Source organism: Ictalurus furcatus, chromosome 29 (assembly GCF_023375685.1).
Source record: "Ictalurus furcatus strain D&B chromosome 29, Billie_1.0, whole genome shotgun sequence".
Classification (NCBI taxonomy): Eukaryota; Metazoa; Chordata; class Actinopteri; order Siluriformes; family Ictaluridae; genus Ictalurus; species Ictalurus furcatus.
The window spans coordinates 7,733,601-7,756,999 of NC_071283.1; the positions used below are offsets into that span (position 1 = coordinate 7,733,601).

Consider the following 23,399-nt stretch of genomic DNA (forward strand, 5'->3'; position numbering starts at 1 on the left):
TTATCTGTAAATGTTAGAAATTCATGCCAGTATTTCCATTTTACATAAAGACTCATCCTGACCGCGAGTGAGTCTCCGTTAAACTTCACTGAATGAGCGCGAGTCCACGCATGCGCTTCAATCAAACAGCGTGCGATAGGAAGGAACCGCAATAACTCTGACTAAAATATTCATTTTGATCAAATATATTGTTGATGCTATATTTCTCTATATTTAGGAACAAAAGTAATTGTTTTTATGAGAGCAGTAACTGTAATGGGGTTAGAACATGTAATAGTATATAAATGTAAGTATGTACATTTACAGAATAAAGAAACATGTTACTGTGTTCAGATGAGTGAATGTGTGTGTTACTGCAGAACATCAACCTCTTTACCAGTTAAAATTACTCTTATCAGTTAACACTTAATTTATACTTTTGTTTTTCTTTTTTTTAGCAAATTTTAATATAATGAGTTAGCTTCTGCTTTAAAGCTTGCGGACAATCAGTTTTTTTGTTTTTAAAATATAGTGTTAATATTTTTTAAAATCCTTTGCACAGTGTATAGCATAACTCCCATAGACACACTTAATACTTTTTTCATAGCCTTCAATTTGCACAATGTTTAAAGGACAACATCGGGCAGAATGTGAAATAACATGTTTTTTTCGAAAAAATACAGAAAATAAAAACTGGCCATTTATTCCAACCAATCGATTAATTGAAGAAATAATCGACAGATTAATCGATTATCAAAATAATAGTTAGTTGCAGCCCTAACCCCAATAGTGGTTTAAAGATTTTGTAGTGCAGAAGCGTCACAGACATTCTGACAGCCTGCATAAGAACTACAAACTGAATTTATTAGGCTTATGTCCAGTTTGCTACGGCACAAAGCTCACCAACAACTCGATCAAAGCTCAATCACTATGTGAGGAAATCATACTTAACTAGCAAGGTTGTATAAATTTTTAGGCAGACTGACTTTTTTTTTTTTTTAACCACCGTGGCTCTTTCCCCAACATGATCTTTGCAGTAAGCTAGCCAAGGCAGGATTAGAAAGTAAATAAAAACATTTCCATGCTGTTTTGGTGAAATATTTTATATTTATGGTTTCCTAAGTTGTAATGTCATAGTACGTATGCAGAAAAATCCGCTTTTCTTCTTTTTTTGGATTTCTAACAGAATTTAGCCATAGCAACAAGTTTTCCCAGACCAGCACATGTATAATTCCATCAGCATCAAAATAAAATCACCGATTGGGGCCTACATCAGATGGGAAGGTTAATGGAAAAGCAAAACTTATAGGATGAGCACCGCACATTCTGTTAAGGCAGCACCTCGGCTCTAACCAAATGTGAACCAAACTTACCGCTGCAAGCTCACATTGAGCCCCATTGTTTCCTTTCTGTCCTTTCTGCGTGTCAGAGCTTCAGCTCATCAGCAATTTTGCAAGCGATGTTCTTGAAGGCGATGGATGTGCCTGAAATGCGCTTAAAGCGCACACCGTTGAGCGAGAGGCGTGGTAGCTTGCAAACCTCCATCTCCCACTGGACCAAGTTGTCATGGCGAGCATCACCATGCACGCAGAAAAGCAGGAAACGCTCGCGCTGCTCGTAGTCACAGCCATTGTCGTCTAGCGCTTTGCGGATTTCACGCATCATGTCGCCTGGCTCCATGGAAGATGTCGTCTTCATGCTCCATGTGAAGCGCAGTGAGCGTGGCTTCGAGTCGCGAGTCTCGTCTTTCGATTCTCCCAAAGTGCTCCTGTCAGCAACGTGGAGAATTTTAGTAGGTAATACTCACTTCTAAAGCCTGCACAAAAAAGTTTTCCTTCAAAAACCTCACCTTGGTGACTCTGACTTGCCACTTGCCTCCCCTTCACTTGGAACCCTCAAAAAACAACAACAATCAGAACACACAATTATCACCATATTCTGCTTCACGGACACATACACAACACGGTCTGAACGATCTGAGATCCTTTCCGAGTCAGAAAGCAGGAGCAACATAATCTGCTCAAATAGAACACATAATAAAAACTGTGGTAATGTCAGTGAGACAGGAAGTGAGAATATTTTGACAGGGTCATCCAGAAGAGATCTACTTGAAATGAAGCTGGCTACACGCTGGGCAACATCAAGATCAGGATATTACAGGCTTAGGAAATGAGTGTGCTACTGTTAAAAGGGGAATATGAAAAACAGAAGGACGGATTAGGTATGTTTAGTTCAAACGGTTTTGGAGAGACTATGTGCAAACATACAGGGGTTTATTAGCGTTCTATAACAGAAGAATAGAAAAAAAAGAGGCGTCAGGAATTTCCCCCTCACCCCAAGCGCTGAGTGTAGGAGTGCTCAGCGCGCATAAGCAGCCCACAGCGCTCACTCCCGTGTTGTCGTTTACATTGCCACGTGTGTTTTCATTTTGGTTCATGTCCTGTCACCACCCATGTCCCATCATTAGTTCCTTCATATGTCCTTATTACTCGCACCTGTTTTCAGTTCGCCCTTTAATCAGTTTGTATATTTAAACCCTTGCATTTCTGCGTTCAGTGCGAGGTAATGTTCAGTGTTTACCCGTCTGTCTTTACCGAGCCTTTGTTCAGTGTTCTGATTTCCCGGTTCTCGATATTGTTCTGTTTCCTCATTTCTGCTCTTTGGATTACCTGATGGTTGTTGTTCACAAATCAACTGACCTCTGCCTGTTTCCTGTTTCCGATTGGATTCACACCTTGGATTTGTCTGCCTGCCTCTCAAATAAAACGCCTTTTGCTGCAATTGAATCCGCCTCCGTACCTGACACGGGGCAATAAGACATTCAGCAAGATACAGCTGGAAAACTTCCCAAGGATTTGTTGTCTGAACTTGTACTTTATTTACATTCATAATAGCAGCATATGACACTCTCATTCAAATGTACAGCTGTACTTAAGTGTCATCACCGTGCTGCCTTCATCACTATTATTATTATTATTATTATTATTATTATTATATTGATGGCTATTGAACAATAAAACAATTAGGGATGAGCATTATAGTGTGTGTCTCATCGCAGGCATAAGAATGATGTGAGGTAACTAACATCACTCACATAACACATTTGTTCTTCCTATTATTTAAGTTGAGTATAACAAGTCAGTAATGCCTGCTTGAAACCGTGTCTCCTTTGAATAGCAAAAGCGGTAAACAGAATACCTAATTATGTTTATGCCTGTTAGCCAGCCAAGAGCAAAGAAATTCATCTGTTTTTGTCATTTTTCCTTTTGTGTAATTTGTACTTTGATTGGACAATGTAAGCTTAGTCTATTTACTTTCAGTTGCATCTCCAAAGATATTAATAAATCATTTCATTATGTGTAATGATTTGAGATGACTATTACTTAAAACAACATCAACTACTGTATACTATTCTATAAATTTTTTCCTACTGGAAACGATTTAACTTTGGGGTGGTAACAGTAATTCTTGAGAGCTGATTATTTCCTATAAGAGCAAGCCCCGACGTGTCTTACTACTCTATTCAATTCTATTCTATTTTAATACAACAATGAAGAGAAAGAGCAATATCATAAGTATTGCTTATGACATTAATGGCACACAGCTGGCACCACTTACCTGCGGGCAAACTTGGAGGTAAGTTTGCTGATTATGCCGGTGGATGTGCCCCGGCGTGCTGGTGCTAGGGCTCCTGTGTCATGGCAGAGGGTGGGCGAGGCAGGCGGGCCATTGTAGGTGGCACTGCGGCGCTCGTGTAGCTGCGCTCCATGGAAGGTGCTTCTGCTGGATGTCCCTCTGGGGAAATGAGTGCGCTCTGGAGTGCTGATGCTGTGATCGGAGGGTGAGGCGGACGGAGGCCTGGCACTTGGACTGAGAAAAAGTACAAATGCTTTATGAAGTCCAAATGTAGACTATGTGGATCATACTATCACAATACTGTAGTGCAAAACAGCACTTTAAAATGTAGCTTGCATCAATGGGTTTGCATGGACTCGAAATTAAATGGCACCACCTGCAGGCAAAAGTGGATGAATGCAAAGCATGAGTGTGCTGTATTCACTGGCTTTTTGCTCACCTTCCCTTGTATTCGCTGTTGTCTTCTATAGGTGGCAGGGTGGTTTTGGAGGATGCGCCTGTGGAAGACACAGATTTCAAGTATCTCTGTCTTGTAGACATCAGAGCTGAAGTGGCACCGGAGGCTGACATAGTGCTGCCCGAGACCTCTGTTAAACTGGAGATAGAGAATGTGAGAGAGAGAGAGAGAGAGAGAGAGAGAGAGAGACTGAGCTACTAAAATGCACTTTACTGATTGAACACTACACACCACAACAGTGTAGTGTTTATAGTTGGGTCAGTGTATATAGCTGGGTTCATTACCACTGGCTTTCTTATCTTTTTTGTTGTGCTTTTATTGGTTATTGGATCCTTAAGTAATTTAAGTAATTTGTGTTCCTATTTAGTCAGACTAATTTGGTGTTTTCCTTTCATATGGGGCAGTGGTGGCTTGGCGGTTAAGGCTTTGGGTTACTGATTGGGAGGTCGGGGGTTCAAGCCCCAGCACTGCCAAGCTGCCACTGTTGGGCCCTTGAGCAAAGCCCTTAACCCTCTCTGCTCCAGTGGTGCTGTATCGTGGCTGACCCATATTTTTGATTAACTTCATTCTTTCATGGGTGCTGATTATCTACACTTAAAGCAACACTTCCAGTATGACACTGTTAAAGGAATCCATCCCTAACTTAATACAACACATTACAACATAATAAACCAGCCCCTCTATATAAATGCATATAAAAATACAGTCGGTTTTACAGTGTTAGCGAAAAATCCTAGAATTTGCAATATTGAGTGAAGAGTTCTAACCTGCTGTCCTTGCCATTGGGTATGGCAGACGACCGGTCAGCTGAGCGCTCACACACGTATGTATTTCTGCGTGCCATGCCTCCATTAGTCTGCAAAAAAATGTCAGAACGGTGAGAGTGAGTGCAAGAGAGCACAGATACTAGAGTGGACTGTCGATTTTCTTTAATGCTCCGTTCAAGTCAAAATGCCCTAATTAAAATGTTTAATAAAGATAAATCTCTGCTTATGATATTTTAACATGCAACATTATGTGCTTAGCATAAACATGAACAATCATTTTAATATTATAGCAATTAATGCTGTTTCTGTTAATAACAAGCATTTATGTACAAATAAAGGAAAAGGGAGATTTCAATCAAATGGCCATGCAGTACTTATTTATTCAGGTCAATATTACAGTTACAAATAAAATATTTACAGATTTTTATACTTTTTTTTTTAACTGTTGAAGACCTTTTTTGGTGATTTATGAACAATAACAGTAATTACGGGAAAACGTATTTAAGAGAAAATATATTTAACGTCTTCAGCAGTAAAACCAGTACAAAATCTGTAAATATTTTATTTGTAATACTGAACTTGTTCTGTATACTGGATATTGACCTGCATAAATATCTACTGCAAGGCTGAAAATGAATAAATATTCTGTACATTTCCCCATCATTGCTGTTTTCCACCAAATAATGAACAGTAAGTACTGACTGGCCATTTTGGTCTCTTTCTTTTTGCACAGTAATGTGCACTGTATACTGGACATCTACTGACACTTGTACAATGCATGTACGGAGACCAGAGGAAAGAGACTGAGTGCAAGTTCTCACTCCAGATGAAGTAACAGATTTTTTCCTCTCCAAGGCGGCCAGAGGAGATGCTGGTACATCTCCCTTTGAGTTGGAGCTCAGCAGCTTGCGCGAGTTCTCACACTCCTCCTTCTGTTCACTCTCTAGACAGCTGCGCTTAGTGTACGACACTACAGGCGGGACTGAGGGACCCACTGAAGGTACACACACAACACACACACACACACACACACACAAATCAGGTCGTGGTAAATAATACTACTGCTACTACTACTAATAATAATCATTATTTATTTATTTGTTAACGTACTTAGACTTATGTAATGAAATGTGTTATTTACTATTTTACAATCTACTGTATGTAGTACGTATACAAATATCAATTAATCAAACTGGATATAAATGATAAAATATATTAAAGTCATGCTGGAACATAGTAAAGCCATTCACTCATCATGCTGTAGGATTCAGTACAGATACTAGGCAGTCCATGTGAGAGAGCACAGGGCACTAAGCATGCTGTACTGACACGCAGAGGAAAGCGAGAGCTTTCTTGCTTTAATTGGTGTTATATCATCCTCACCGTGATCACTAAATCGCCGCGGCTGCTTCTGATTGGCCGATACACTGCGCTGGACCTTGGAGTGTGAAGGGGATTGGCTAGTGCTGGTATTGATGTCACTGGTAGGGCGGGGCCTGGGACTCAGATTGCTGATGGACGCAGACTCAATGCCTTCAATCTTTATAAAAAAAATTATAATAAAAAAAAGGCTTCTGTTCAGATAGAATATATTACAGTTCATTATCTTTTGAAATATAATATAAAATGGACAAAAAGACACTAAGACATAAGCTGGAATACTGATGTCTCTGATGTCAGCTGAGCGGAATGACTCACTACAAGAGCACATAGTCTAGCATCTTGTAAATCTATATGCTGTGTGATCCATGTATCCAATGCATGTATTTTGCTTCTGTTCTAGCACTGGTTTAGTTTGATTCTATAGTATATAGTGTTAAACAGTGTATTACCTTTGGTAAACATTTGCTCAAAATAGAGCAAAAAAATTTCCATATGGCCAGTCTAATAAATGTTCTAATTAGGGTTGCCAAATGAATTTAAAACCTATGTTTTTAATTAAATTCGTCTTGGGAGGTGTACCGCTTAACCTACACAGGCTCAAGGAGAGCCTGGAGCCTATCCCAGGGAATTCGGGCCACAAGGCTGGGGACACCCTGGACAGGGTGCCAACCCACTGCAGGGCACAATCCCACACCCATTCACACACTACGGACAATTTGGGAATGCCCATCGGCCTACAATGCAGGTCTTTGGATTGGTGGAGGAAACTGGAGTACCCAGAGGAAACCCCTAGAGCATGGGTAGAACATGCAACCTCCACACACCCAGGGTGGAGGCGGGATTCGGACCCCGGCACCTAGGCTATAGTGATTAAAAAATAAATCAATCAAATAAATGGAAAATTGGAATTAATCAAAGATGTCTTAAGTAGGAGACTAGGCTGTTTTTGTTTTTTAAATATTGTCTATTATTTTGAAGGAATGACCCTTATATTTGGAGTTGCAGTCCATCTGTCCATCCATACCCTTCTTCCATGTATTTATCTACCAGTCTACACATTAAAAGGATGACTCCTCAGTTAAAAAACCTTCACCCCGCCGCACAGGCGTCTGTACAGGGTAGCTTTGGCTCTCCAAGGATTAACTTAGTGGGAAAAATCAATAACACATTTCAGCACACCTCACTACTGTACTGTATCAGTGCCGTGAGCATGATGGACAGCACAAACACAACCTGTCTATTATCACAGCTTTCTGTAAGTATGATGGCTGTGTTATAGAAAATACTCTTAAACGCTGATCTTATTAAAACTAGCAATATAGGACAAAGTTCTTGGTGTGCATTGTCTATTACTGCATTACAGAAATCAGCTTTTTTGCCCTTTGTGTCAATGAATAATTCCTCTGTATTTATTGTAACACTGTGAAACTCTTATCAGTGCTGTAATACACATACTGAGCTCCTTCCCCTTCTGTGTGCTAACCTCTGGAGGTTTTCTTCCCAGTAAGAGATAAGTAGCCATGACTTCATCGTATTTCTTTCCCTTGAGAGCCTCTGTGATTTCATCCTTTGGGAATCCCATAGTCACCATCAACTCTGAGGAATACAGACAGCAGAGATGTGCTCGCTATCATCTATCTCTATACAAAATCATGATGAAAGGACCAATTAGGAAGCTAAAATACTAATACAGGGAATGATGAAAGCAAAGAGTTTGAATAATAAAGCTACGTAATGCCTACAAGATTGTTATTTACTATAATTATGGTCATATATGAAGTATTCCCAGGGAAACACAACAATTCATCTCATGCCATGTGAACAGATGATTATCATGGATCACCAGAAGATGGCATAAACACACCATACACATTCACGACTAAAAATAAAAGAAATGCTTCTGAAATCAGAGAATCTGCCAGGACTGTAATTCAATATGTATGTAATTCAATAATAATTGAGGTTTTATGAAATCCATGTGAACTCTGTAATTCAATAATCATGCAACTACAGAAATATTAATGCACCTAGAGTTTCTTGCGTAACTGAAGTAGCACTTATTAAATGGGCCTTTTTTTTTTTTTTTTTTAAATGTGCAGCTTATTTCCTTTGTGCTTTTGATTGGTTTATTCCAAACCACAGTGTTTAACAGAATTCAGTATTCAGTAATATGTGGTTTGGGAGCGTGTACACAAATAATGAAATCAGAAATAAGCGTGTCATAAGTTCTATTACATTATACCTACATAAATCCCTGACAGAAGCACAGTAAATATAATTAATGCTTTATTACATTAGCTGATGATTTGAATGTTAAATTTGCAAACATTTTTCTACTTCCAGATTTTCCTTCTTTTTTTTAAAAAAAAACCAAAAACCTGATCCATTATAATTGCAGCGGTACTTTCTTTGTCAAGCTGTACATGTACTCTGAAGCAGTGATGATGAATGACGCTAGTGCATGATACTGACACACTTCTAATGCATGATTTATCTTGCTGCACTACTTCTGCACTTGTAACTCACCTTCTGTTGTTGTGGATGGTCTCATGGATACGCCATGTGAGATTTGCACTTCCCTGAAACAGTGTATGCCCCAGACTCACCCTTGTTTCAGTGGATCATCTGACCTTGACACTTCAGATTCATTAGGGATCTAAATCTACATCTGGATTTCTTTAAATCTGCTTTGTTACCACGTTTAAAGACCTATTCAATAAAATGCAATTTAATTGAAAACTAACAGTTTTCTAGCCACTGAATCTATGAGGTGTCAACACTTGAAAATCATGACTATCAAAGAATTTTAAGAATGGATTCTAGCATATAGAATATTTCTTAACATATTGCGAGATGATCTAATACACAGGCTGTCAACTCTGGTCCTGGAGTACCCTGTCCCACATATTTCAGTGTTCTTCTTCCTCCCAACAAACCTGATTCAGTTAGTCAGCTGTTTAACAATTGAAGTTAGAGCAGGGAAAGCCCTAAAATGTGCTGGAGTACTGTGTTCATGTAATAACAGTAGCATATGAATTTGGGACAGAGTAATCAGGAAAAAAAAAAATCTGTCTATATCATTGTACTGACATGCTGATTAATCTGTAGTGTTTGAGTGTTGTAGGAGGCATTTACCGATCCTTTTACTGTCACTGAAATCATATTCTGGTTCATTATAAGGCTGCAGCTCCTCGTCGTCATGGCCCACATTCATCCATTTATCCTTCATGATTTGCTAAAATAAATAAATAAAATCAGACCAACAACAAACAGTAAACAAATAGTTATGAGAATGCATTAAAAAAGAAACAAAGAAAAACGGGAATGTTACCTCTAAACTTCCCCGCTTGATGGGGTTCAACACTAATAGCCTTTTAAGCAAGTTCTCACAGTCTGTGGACATGTAGAAAGGGATACGGTACTTTCCTCTCAATACTCTCTCTCTCAGCTCCTAATAGACAACAGACAAGCCCAAAATAATGTAAAGAACTCAAGAACATATGCACACATAATAATAATAATAGGCACCCAAGCACCCAGAGTCTGTGAGCTTCACATTCACAGATGCACTACAATTGTTGTATAAGCATTCACAGGAAAGCAGAGCAATAACTACAGGCAAAGAATCAATTTAGTAGCTTCATGTATTTTGCCAGACTGTTATGGGAGAACGGTTTTGAATATCAGAGTTTCTTTGATAACATTTGTTTAGATAGGTCTCAAGACGATATATGATAGCTGTGTAATTATGTCACTGTCTCTGATACAGTTATAGCAAAATATAAAGGAAACCTTAAGGTTTTGGCCATCGAAAGGTAACGATCCACTGACGAGTGTGTACAGGATCACACCAAGACTCCAGACGTCTACTTCAGGGCCGTCATATTTTTTGCCCTGGAAGAGTTCAGGGGCAGCGTACGGAGGACTGCCGCAGAACGTGTCCAACTTGTTTCCCACCATGAACTCGTTACTGAAGCCGAAGTCGGCAATCTTGATATTCATGTCGGCGTCCAGCAATAAGTTTTCAGCCTTGAGTTTGGAACAAAGAGGTGATAGTTATGAATTCAAAGTTAGCAGCTGTTGCATTACTAGTAGTGGTAGAATTCTAATAAAGAACATCAGACCTGTCTTAATTACGAGTGGCTTAACTTTCAGTTAGTGTGCATTTAAATGCTCATTTTCTACAACTAATACTTACCTTAAGATCTCTATGGACTATTCTCTTTTGATGGCAGTACTGCACTGCAGATACGATCTGAAACACACCAGTAACATGCATGTAGCATCGAAAAGGACATCCAAGGTATAATGTTGCTGAATGAAAAAAAATTAAAAATGTAAATAATGATAATAATAATAATAATAATAATAATAATAATAATAATAAACATGCTGTCATAACCCAATATGACATCATATCAGGGTATATCAGGGTATCTGTTTATATGGGCCTAAGTTCAGTGTGAGATAACTTAAAATAAAGTGTTAGTTTATCACAGTCACAAACTCTCGCTCTCATGCAACCTGTGTGTTACTATCCAGGTTATCATTATCAGCCAGTAGTTATTAGCCGTTATACCACAGTGCTGTTGAATTCTCAATTTGGATTGGTCAGAAAGTGGTGATTACTTTTCTAGAACAGCAGCTCTGACAGTAATTCAAGTCACAAGTTTTTATTCATGCTGATGAGGCAACTACTATTCACTGCTGTTATAAGTGATAACAGAAACTAACTTGTTCCATGGACATTCCACAACATTAAAAGTAAGTATAAACAGATAAAAATTATGACATCTTTCTGTAAAAAATACAAAAAAATGTTGGTGTTGGTAAAATGCTGTGTTGTAAGAGGAATAAAATACCACATCACAAAACACCACCAATGTTTATTATCCTATAACAGTCTGTAGACTCATGTTTTATTCCTGACACACTGATTTTATGATGTACTTGACAAGAATTCCAGCTTTTACAAGAAATTACAATACTACAGAATGTGTGTCATGTGCTTAGCAGTGCATTATTGTCTCTGTGCATTACACCAACTTCATTAAGAATTGCAAAACAAACCAAAAAAAGTTTGGCATAGAATTTACTAAGATGTCATTGTATGTTCCTTAAAATTTTAGCGCCCCAAACTCAGTACGTCTTTCTGTGCCCTTTCTCGCAGCTTCATGCTTTGACACTAAATGGCAGTGCCAGTGTAGGATGAAGGTAAGGCACTGGTTTATTAGTATGCAAAACCTAAAGCAGGGTGAACTGCTTTGAAAAGATTAGATCAGCTACTGGTCTGCACCAGCACTGCAGATGTACAGCATGAGAATGAGGGAGGCTGCAAGCACACACACACACAGACACACAGACACACACAGACACACAGACACACACAGACACACACAGACACACACAGACACACACAGACACACAGACACACAGACACACAGACACACAGACACACACAGACACACACAGACACACACAGACACACACAGACACACAGACACACACAGACACACAGACACACAGACACACACACACACACACACACACACACACACACACACACACACACACCCCAGCCCTCTGATTCACCAGCCTTGTTGAAGCAAATCAGACCAAAATACGCAAAGCATCGCTGGTGACTCAGGTTTCCTCTGATTCATGATATACACAGCTGTCACAAAACGGCAACAAAAGAAACTAACACGGTATTAATAAAGCTCGGCTAAAGACAAATAACAACAATTATATCACTAGTTTATATCACTATTTTAGTGCACATCCACACTAGGACCACTACATGATCACATGCTGGACAGAGAATGAGTGAGAAGAGTGGGTTCATGGGATTGATGGGGTTAAGTGAAATTAATGGTTGCTTGGTTGTAGCTTACCTGACGAAACTTTGCCCTGGCTTCTTTCTCTTTCATCCTGCCATGAGCCACCAAATAATCAAACACCTCACCTGTAATGAAGAAGCAGAGGGCTGTCAGGTTCAGTATAATGATGTCTCCACTAATTAAGTGTGTTTAGTGTCAGCAGCAGCGCACAGTCCTACCAGTTTGGGAGAACAAAATCTGCAAATTATTTTCCAATTCAATTAAGTTTGCTGCATCATCTTCTCCAATTAACAGTCTTCTTTACTTTGCATTGATCCAAATCAGTTAGGTTAGGGTTAAGGATATTGCTCAAGGATACAATTGTGGCTGTGCTGGGTTTTGAATCAGTAACCCAACGCCTCAACCTCTGAGCCATCATACCCCTTTACTTTCTGAGAAACCTTCAAACTTTACAAGCAGTGCTATGATACAATCCATGTTCAGATAAGTAAGTCATGTCTGATTTTTTTTAGGTATAGCTGATTTGAGCAGACCACATTCGAGCCACATTAGAATTTGGGTTCAAATAACATTAAAAATCACAGTATGAGACATGCAACTCATCAAATTAGATTTCGTGTGTTTTTTTTCACCATTTAACAAGCACAGTTCTTGAAAAAACACAGATGAAAGCCAGCACAAAGTCAGGATTTTATTGGGTCAGTCTCATGGAACCTGTCCCAATTTCCAGTCCGGTCACTTTCAACGTACGTTGCCTCAAGATAATCAAACCTTTTTGAAAACAACACAAAAACTATTTTTGGATTGTTCTTTAAAACATGATCAAGATACATACACTACCAGTAGCACTACCATTTGCACACACTCATTCTTTATTTATTATTTTTACCCCACATTTTAGAATAATAATAAAGTCATCAAAACTCTTGTAGAACACAAATGGAACTATGGGAATTATGTTGTGATAAAAAAAAAAAATCCTAAATAAATCTAAATAATTTAGTATTTGAGCATCTTCAAAGCCCTTTTTGCCTAGAATTTCCAGAAATGTATTCTTGGCATTTTCTCACCCGATTTCTTATGGAATTTCCCTGAGATGCATTTTAAACAGTATTAAAGAGTTCACACCTACAGTGGACACTTATTGGCTGCTTTTCGGAATATTTCGCTCCGAGTCGTCCGTTTAAAAAAAAAAATTGTAAATAAAATGTTAGTTTTCTAATGAGAGAAATGAATACATCGGCACGATTATTTTTTTGCTACAACACCGATTTCAAACATTTAATCATACACCTTCAGATCAAAAGGCTTTTAAGATCATTAGAAACATTTCAGTCAAGTGTCCCCAAACTTTTGACCGGTAGTGTATATAACAAGTGTCTTAAGCTTGGATTATACTTGCATTATACAGAATATACACTACACATATGTGCATGCAAGGTCACTCCCGCATGCATCCTGTGGTCCTTCGGAGCGGTATTTATCCACTTCCTCAGGAATTAGCTTTACGTGTCCATCTGGTGCAATACCAACATAAATCAGGGGCAATTATAGCAACATGTTAAACTGTGCCAGTCTGGCCATTGTCTTCTGACCTCTCTCATCAACAAGGCATTTCCACACACAGAACTTCTGCTCACTGCACGTTTCTCTTGTTGTTGTTTTTGTTTTTGCACCATTCTGTATAAACTCTAAGAGACCCCCGCATGCAAATTCTCAGGAGCTCATGAACTGGTTAGCAGGATTGCATGCACTGTGCTGCAATCACATGATCGGCTGACTGAATAAATGCATAAATGAGCAGGTGTACAGGTGTTCCAATTAAAACAGCTGGTGAGGTGAGTGTATAATACTAGATATTTTAATGGATTCTTTAAACATATAAACAGAGTTCCTGCAATGCAATACTGATGAAAAACAGTATGAATTGAAAACTCACCTCCACTGGCATATTCCATTATTAAATAAAGTGTCTTCTCAGTCTCAATTACTTCAAATAACTTTACTGAAAATGGAAAAAAATATATATATACATATACATTATATATAAAACATGTCAAATGCAAAAATATCTGCAGCCTGTAAAATGTTTAAAACACTCAAATATTACTGGGGTAATAAAATATGTATTATATGCTTTATTAAACTATTAATATTAATGACACATATACATACCTATATTTGGATGATTCAAGATCTTCATTATTCGGACTTCTCTAAAGAGCTGTTGGAGGAAAAAAATATTATTACTGCTGTCGTTCCTGGTGTCACGTATTCCCCCTCGTTTGTTTATATCACCATGTGCGGTTTGTTCTGATTAATTTTTTTCTCCTCCTCGTCTTGTCATTGGTTTATCTTCCTACCGTGTCATGATCATTCTCTACTGTTTTCAGTTCCTCAATCAGTTTGTGTATTAAAGTCTCGACGCGAAGTCTTGTCATGTATTTAGTTTCGCTAAGGTCTGAGCCTTGTTCTAGTTTCCCTGTTTCCTCATTTCGATCCTCGCTTGTGTTTCCTGATGTCTGATTATGGATTATGGTTTCTGATGTTGCCTTCCTGTTGTCTGACCCCACTAAGGACTAGGACTCTTGGATTTGCCCTAAATTAAGCCCACACTGAGTTTATGCGCTTGCGTCCTGCTTCTCACCGCATGTTATACCTGGACTGAACAAGTAATTCTGCTTCACATTAATAATTCATCTAAATAAGGGCTGAGTATATTATGATGGACCTACTAAGTGTAAAACTACGTACAGTCCCCTGCATAAGTATTGGCACTCATCATAAAAACAACACTGTAAAAAACCCTTACACATAATAATAAACATTTTCCCCCTAAACAACAGGAGAAACTATCCGTGTTCTAACAACCAATCATTCTCATTACACCTATTTTATTTTTTTTAACGTAAGAGTATTTTTCCCAAAAATATATGTTCCACAATTATTGACACAACCCATACGGAATATTTAAAATTAATGCAGACAAACTGTCGGTTTTGAAAAACCTGAACCATATCCTATTTTCATGGGGGATAAATATGTGGTTGCACACAAGTAAAATCCATCCATTAACATGAGGAAAACTGTATAATTTTTAACAAAAAACTATATGGTGTTTGACCTTCACAAATCGTGCAATGAATATAAAACAATCCATAAGTAGCTGAAATGCCATTAAGCACAATTCTGGCCATAATAAAACGTTTCTCCACGTGAAACAGTTGGAAATTTGGAACTGTCCCACAACACAGAGAGGATGTTGGTGAAGGAGGGAAACAAGAGCCTAGAGACAGTTTGGGTCGACTCTTGTGGCTTAGAAAATGAACTGTTAAATGCTGTTAAACACGCTGTTTGTAAGCATCGTTCAGGAAGAAAGAAAAAGCTCTTCCTGAGAGCATCTCCCAAAACGTAGTGCCTGTACTTCACCCAACTCCTGCTACTGTACGTTGTGGTCAGACGAGACCAAAGTTGAACATTTTGGTCATGCACTCCATTAACATGTGTTGTCCTTTTTATATATATGATTTTTTTTTAATGAAGGGCAATGTATTGTAATTATGCCAACATGAGTTTAGCGTGCCGTCCTGTCAGATCGAGGAAACTGGTAAACTTCATGTTCAATTCATCTGCAATGGATGAAAATAATGATGCGCTTTCAGAAAAAGAGGTGATCAGCCGTACAGCTCACATTAATCAACATATTTGGGTGAGGATACTGTACACTAACCAACCATAACATTAAATGGAGCAATGGAAGAAGGTGGCCTGGTCTTATAAATCACAGTTGAGAGTGATTTGCTTACCTTGGGAACAAATGACACCAGGATGCACTATGGGAAGAAGGCAATGTTGTTCTGGGCAATGTTCTGCTGGGAAACCTTGGGTTCTGGCTTTCATGTGGATGTTTCTTTGACATGCACCACCTACCTAAATATTGTTGCAGACCAAGTACACCCCTTCACTGCAACGGTATTCCCTAATGGCAGTGGGCTCTTTCAGCAGGATAATGATGACAAAGAGTTCAGGGTGTTGACTTGGCCTCCTATTCCCCAGATCTCAATCCGATCGAGCATCTGTAGGATGTGCTGAACAAACAAGTCTGATCCATGGAGGTCCCACCTCGTAACTTACAGGACTTAAAGGATGCTAACGTCTTGGTGCCAGATACCACAGAACACCTTTAGAGGTCTTGTGGAGGCCATGCCTCGAAGGGGCAGAGCTGTTTTGGGGGCACAGAGGTACCTGCACAATATTAGGCAGGTGGTTTTAACGTTATGGCTGATCGGTGTCTATCTCTTAGGGTATCCAAAAAAAAAAAAAACACTCTCAAAATACAAAATTCTACAAAATGCATAATTGGTTCTCTCAGGATGCATTTCTGCTTGTTTAATCAACCTGCATCCCTTACAGTGAGGCGACAATGTGCTGACAGTGCTTGGCCCAAAATGAGCTAAAAGTGAGGAAGGAAGCCAAGGTTAAGTAAAGCAGCAATGTGGAGAGTCGAAACCTGATTTCAAATCAGGAGACTCAAAAATCATCAAAATGGCATTATTAACAGAACACACATAATCCCAAAATTACACACACACATTATTGTGTAACACTGTTGCACAATGTGGTGTACTCTAGTGATTAATGTACACACATCATCTCTTTCCAGATTATCTGATTTCGAGAAAAGCTTAGATGATGACATTGAGACAATTTTTGTTTAAAAAAAAAAAAAGAACACTAAATAATAGTTTCAATATTGAATGTAAAGAATGCATCACTATGTGTTTATAATGCCTTAATGTTCTGCGGCCTCATGATGTTTGGAAGCCACTAACTCTGATATATACTAGAGTGCATGAAAATCTCTCTCTCTCTCTCTCTCTCTTTCTCCCTCTCTTTCACACACACACACACACACACACACACACACACACACACAAAAACACTGGTCCAAGATGCATCACTGACCTACATACAGCTGCCCAGGGGCACTGACTCATCCAAATTAATGAAATGTCATTTAAGAATTGAAGAAAATTTCACAAAGAATAATTCTGTCCTGAGGCGTTCATGCTGATAAAACACACGGAAAGGTTATACAAATAAGTAAAAGCTATCATGCCCTGCCCAGTCCCACGTTTTGGTTGCCAGGAAACCCAGCTGACAAAGCTAAAAATTTAGTTAAAAAAAAGTTAGTTAGACCAGGGGTTCCCAAACTTTTCCAGGGCACGGCCCCCCAAATGGCATTAACATTTAACCGAGGCCCCCCTTTTGCAAGATGTCTTTAAAACACATTAAAAATACTGACGACTTCTGAATATATCCCCCTTTTTTATTAATAATTACGTTGATGTCTTGTCTGTTTAGCAATTAGAAAGAAAGTTAGGTATAGTAAATGTGATTTTAATATGTCTTCTTACAAATAACATGTTATAGTAATGCATATTTTTTATATTATATATATATATATCATGTATTTATTTATTTTTCACACTAAATTGTTGAGGCCCCCCGGGCGCCCCCTAGCGGCCCCCAAGGGGGTCGCGGTCCCCACTTTGAAAACAACTGAGTTAGACAGTTACATGCTTTAATACAGTGTGAAGCAAACCAGTATATGATCATGACAGAATGATTGGATTGGATGGACTGACCAAACTTTTTATGAATAAAACTATGAAGTACACTTATAAAACATCAAAAAGCCTACATCCTGCACACATACAGTATTATGGCTTCATGACCTTAATTTAGCATCACATGGATACATCATGTAGTGCACACTTAACTAAAATAAAATAAATTGCTAAATAATAGGATGTGCTGGATCAAGTGTTATTTTCAAGCTGCTGAATAATGAGGGTGAAAGCCATATTGTTAAAGTAAACCAAAAGTTGCAGTGATTAATGTGATACTTACAACTAGGATTATTCATGCAGCAATAAACATATGTATTAAATGGCATCTTCTCATTCATATATCAATGTACTGGACTTTATGTTCACATTATAGTAAATTTGACAGCAAAGAAAAAAACCTGTTTCTTCAGTCCACTCAATCTTTTGGTCCAGTCCTAGAAAGTCAGGAAGATGCCTACTCCTCTGTAAATTTTGAGGCCTGAACTACATACAAAATTCGAGTAAGTGAGTAAGTATCTGACTCTGCATATGAGGAACTTTCCCCACTTAAATAATGACATCACTTTTGAGTTAACCCATGAATATGGCCTTCCGTAACCAAATACACTCAGTCACCCATTTGTTAGGTTCACCTACCACTGGGGTGTCCAATCTCAAAGGGCCGGTGTGGGTGCAAGTTTTCATCCCAACTAAGCAGGAGCCACACCTGATTCCACCTGTTTAATCAGTTGATCATGGCTTTCAATAAACTCAGGTGTGGCCTCTGCTTGGCTGGAATGAAAACCTGCACCCACTCCAGCTCTTTGTGGATAAGCTTGGACATCCCTGACCTACCGTACAGGTGCATTTGTAAGTATGCCTGTAGTCCATCTGTTGCTATGTTAAAGAATTTGAAAAAAATAGTGCTTGTCCATTAGTAAGTTCAAAAACTAGCTGAACTATTTAGGTTTCTCGATTAAAATATGCAGTGATGCTACAATCATGCTACTGTTAAATGAAGATGAACAAATAGCTTCGCTGTTAGCTAAACAATTAGCCAGTTAGTTAATTATGTGTAATTACTGGGGCATCACTACTCTCATACACTCACAATACTAACTGTGGCCTGTGGAGCTCCAATTTAGCTGGATTTGTAAGACTGATTGTGATTTAAAAGGACCTTATGTCACACATTGCATGTCTGGTTTTAAAGGCAGCATCATGTGGGAGGCAAGCACTGGAAAAAGGAAGGCTTATGGCGATGCAAAGCTCCGTGGGAGTCAGGAGAGTATTTTTAGAATGATATTCTTACAAACATCAGGGTGTCGCAGACAGGAGTCCAAACACAACAGACTAAAACATTTTACTCTGGGGCAGAATCAAATGGTTGATTTTTTTTAGACCGGGGTCATCAGTCTGACATGGATTAATATCCATACTAAAATACAGGTACATCATACAACATGGATTAATATGCATACTCAAATACACCTACATCATATGACGTGGATTAATATCCATATTCAAATACACCTACATCATACGACGTGGATTAATATCCATACTCAAATACACCTACATCATACGACATGGATTAATATCCATACTCAGATACACCTACATCATACGACATGGAATAATATCCATACTCATATACACCTACATCATACGACGTGAATTAATATCCATACTCAAATACACCTACATCATACGACATGGATTAATATCCATGCTCAAATACACCTACATCATACGACGTGGATTAATATCCATGCTCAAATACACCTACATCATACGACATAGATTAATATCCAGTACACTAGTATAAACTCATCCTGAACTTGGACAGCATTAAACAGAACCATTTGAAACATTTATTTATGGACCTATTTATGGATGACTATAAATGTTTACTTACACTTTTATAATGGTTATAATTGTTAATAAGTTTTATTTTTTCTTTTACTTGAATGGTTTTGATTTGTGTCTTCTCATATTTGGAATCTGTATTACTAAGAACCTGTCTGTGTTTCCCAAAATGTAAATAAATAAAATAATTCATCATGGGATACTGTGAAGATAGAGATAACAGAGGTAGGCAATTGATATAGATAATAAATCATTAAATAAATAAAAAGAATACATATAAAAACAAACATACACGCATACATGAATACACACATTTTATCATTCTATAAGCAATGTTCCTATTCTGGTAATGTCTGACCCCCTGCTACCAGGGTGTATTATGACAGGATTTCATCATTATTCTCTACTCAATGCAGTATTAAAGCCACAGCGAGGAATCCGAGTACAGCAAATTGGCAGCCTGGCCCTGAATTTCCTAAACCACTGGGAATGAAAACATGGATATGCCTCCTTTTTATAGCTGATACATGCAACAGTACATCAAACCACATTTTTAACAATTTACTTGTGAATTTGGAGTAGAAAAAAAGAGGCATTAAAATACTTGGTTTTTCCCCTACTATAGGTTACTGTCATGTAAAGCAGAGAAGGGACTCTGAACTACAGTTCCCAGCAGCCACTGCACCTCACTACATCAATGTCACATGACCACCTGCACCTGAATCTCATTCTTGTTAATGAGCACTAATGTGTATATAGCCACAGTTTGCACTATACTCCTGGTCTTACGTTTGTCTTTGCCGTTGTCTTTGTTGCTGTGTTTAAGCCTCTGGTATATGTTTAGTTTTTGCCATAGTGTTTTGCCTCAAGGTCATAGTGTCTTTATGTGTTTTGTTTTGTTCTTTATTAAACTTTAGTATCTGCACTTGCATCGGTGTCCACCTTGAATTCGTGACAGTTACAGTAATTTAGCATTTGGAAAATGAGGCATTAGCTATTTTTTGTACGAGAATGACAGAACTTAATTCAATCGAATACATTTCTGCAAAACAAGGCAAAGTGTAAGTGGATAATGTCTGTGCACCAGAAATGCGTGCACGCCACCTGAAGGAAAATGTCTCCTTTTTCAAATGTTCTTATTTTTTGTGGCTAGTTTAAAGTTTTTATGTCTTTTTTGAAATGAAATTGGGCTGGAAAATTGGCTGAAACTTGGCAACCCTGGTTAACTCTTCTGTGTGCACCTTGCTGGGAAGCATACTGTGTGTATCAAAAACAGCTGAAAAAAGGTACATCTAAAATCGATCAAAACCAGCTGCTAGGCTGCACGTTGGCCTAGGCCTGTTATGCTAATTACGTTAGCGACTTATCGGATATATGGACATGACCTCAATCATTTCTGCTGTTTGTTTGAATGAATGTCACCAACAGTTTAGTCATTTGTGCTGCTTCTGTCCTCTCATCTGCTCTAGGGCTGTCAAATTAAAACTGAAACTTTGAATATTCATTGAATTTAAGATAAAAAGTACATGTGAATGCAAAAACTGTGCATCAAATTTAAGATGTACACCAAGTACCAGCACTGATTTTAATTAAAACATACTGTTGAAAAAAAAGGACACGCAAGGTATTAACAATGCACTAACGATGTTGTGTGAAGAAGAAAAATCTAGAAAGAAAAAGTTCTAGTGTTTCAAATAATCCAGTCGTAGTCAGTAATGTCGGGGATTGAGCCGTTTTAAGCTGCGTGAGCTGAAGTTGAACAGTGAATGAACAGCGGTAAACTGAAGCGTTTTACTAGCGGGTTAATTAACTCACCCAAACACATCCTATACACATATGAGCTTGATCAGACATCTACGCAACATAAACCTAATATTACAACTTGTTTCTGCACAAAATGATGTGAACGCACGAGTGAAGCTGAACTTAAGTAAGGCGCTAGTTAGAACTGTAAATCACGTTGTGAATACGGACACTAAAACACGGACAACGAATAACTAAAGCATAAAGAATTCACAGTATTGTATTACAGTAATGTACTCATTGCAATGTTATTGTTAGGTTTTCACAACAAGAGCAGTTTTCACATGTTTCTGTTGATATATAAATATGTATAAAATGTGTGAATATATGGTTTGCCGTTGACTAATATTCAATGCCATATTAATCCGAGTAAAACTGACTAAAATGAATAAATATGACATAACAAAATATTGACTAAATTTAAAGGATATTTTCGTCAGAAGACAAAAACTATGTCTGAAAACAGGGTGGAAAATTAACACTGGAACTGGCCTAGATTAATATTTTAATTTTGTGATTTTATGGACTTTAATTGAAAAATAAATGCACTTTGTTGACAGCCAGGTTTGTTCTTTGCATAACACGGAGCTGTTTGGTTTGTATTTGTACGTTGAGCGGTCTTCTGAACTGTTGATTTGCAAATATGGTGTTCACTAGTAGTTTCCCTAGCTGAAATAATATCTTTAAAATTCATATTTAGCTGAAATTTATAATTATATCAGTGGTATAAAATGACAATAATATTGTTTAGCACAATTATTTCTGGAACAATATATCACCCAACAAAAGTAGTTACTGTGACAGCCCTATGATGGATGACTGCATATGCTGTGGACTCTCAGATGTCTGATGATTACGGGGTCACTCTAAAAATTCACTACATAGTAGCCTATTTCATCGAGTCACCTGTGATTACTTCATAGCTTAATTTCTTTTCGAATTCATCAGATAGACATTTTAGTTAGTGAAAGCTTTTTCCAGCTGGTGCCCTAACACAGGTCTCTAGTGTGCTGCGGTAAACGATCTTATGCCAGGTGCTATGCATGGTGCCCAGAGGGGCCAGATGGTAGGTCCACGGTTTCAAATGACTGTGCATAGACACACACACACACACACACACACACACACACACACACGCAACTCTTCTGAGGACCTTACGTTGACATAATTATTAATGTTATTAATGTATTATTAAAGTTAATTCATGCTCTGCCTTTACCTACATGCTCTGCCTAAACCTAACCTTAAGCTCAGTAACCAAAAAGGAAGCCTTTGGCAACTTTTTTTTTTGTAAAATAGTTTTACCCCATGGGGCTAGCCAACCTGTCAGATACATTATATGGCCAAGGTTTGTGGATACCTGACCATCACATCCATACTGTATGTGTTTCTTCCCCAAACTGTTGCAACAAAGTTGGAAGCAAACAATTGTCTAGAATTTCCTTGAATGCTTGTAGTTTTACAATTTCCCTTCACTGTAACTAAGAGGCCCAAAAATGGTCCAGCATGACAATGTCCCTGTTTACAAAGCGAGCTCTATAAAGACAATGTTTGCGTGACCTCCTTTGGGATGAATTGGAACGCCGTCTGCACACCAGGCCTCCTCACCCAAAATCGGTGCTTGACCTCACTAATGCTCTTGTGTCTAAATGAGTATATGGGTATATCCCAATAGTCACGCTCCAAATAGCGCTGGTGTTACGGTACCGCCGGCAGATGGCGCTGTGGCGACAACGTGCACGAGCAGCTTGAGAACACGCACGTGCACGTGATTGAAGAGCGCATGGACACTAAAGCTGGGTTAAGTGTCGCCAGCTGTCGGCAATCAAGAGACTGTTTACTTAAACCCCTCGTGGTGCTGCGCATATGGCGCGGCATTAAAGTGACAAAATATCAAAGTGTTGAAGTAACGTAACGTCCCATAAAGCAACGTAACGTAACGTCAAGCCAAGTAAAGTAAAGAGGAGAATGAACTAACAGAGAAGACGACGGAATGTATAATGGTGCCAGGTTGTGATGTTGCCGTGCTTTGTCTATTTTCCTGTTACTTAGT

General features: G+C 38.4%; 1 protein-coding gene across 1 annotated transcript; it reads right to left on the bottom strand.

Annotated features, from left to right (window-relative positions):
* Nucleotides 1-1,404: 1,404 nt before the first annotated feature.
* Nucleotides 1,405-14,981, bottom strand: LOC128604022 (serine/threonine-protein kinase MARK1-like). The gene is made up of 15 exons (XM_053618793.1): nt 14,238-14,981; nt 14,002-14,067; nt 12,117-12,187; nt 10,421-10,477; nt 10,015-10,251; nt 9,554-9,673; nt 9,358-9,457; nt 7,706-7,818; nt 6,223-6,379; nt 5,661-5,833; nt 4,840-4,928; nt 4,055-4,210; nt 3,598-3,849; nt 1,829-1,873; nt 1,405-1,747 (listed from the first exon to the last, which is right to left on the bottom strand). The coding sequence occupies exons 1-15, from the start codon at nt 14,263-14,265 to the stop codon at nt 1,405-1,407; spliced, it is 2,007 nt and encodes a 668-aa protein (XP_053474768.1). The 5' UTR covers nt 14,266-14,981.
* Nucleotides 14,982-23,399: the final 8,418 nt, after the last annotated feature.

What these genes read in the sequence shown, in the direction of transcription:
- LOC128604022 (XM_053618793.1), bottom strand. Translation starts at nt 14,265, where the DNA reads ATGAAGATCTTGAATCATCCAAATATAG. An exon ending in CCCAATGGCAAGGACAGCAG is followed by an intron (nt 4,211 to 4,839) that starts GTTAGAACTCTT and finishes CTCTATCTCCAG; the next exon opens with TTTAACAGAGGTCTCGGGCA. An exon ending in ACCTCCAAGTTTGCCCGCAG is followed by an intron (nt 1,874 to 3,597) that starts GTAAGTGGTGCC and finishes TTGTTTTTTGAG; the next exon opens with GGTTCCAAGTGAAGGGGAGG.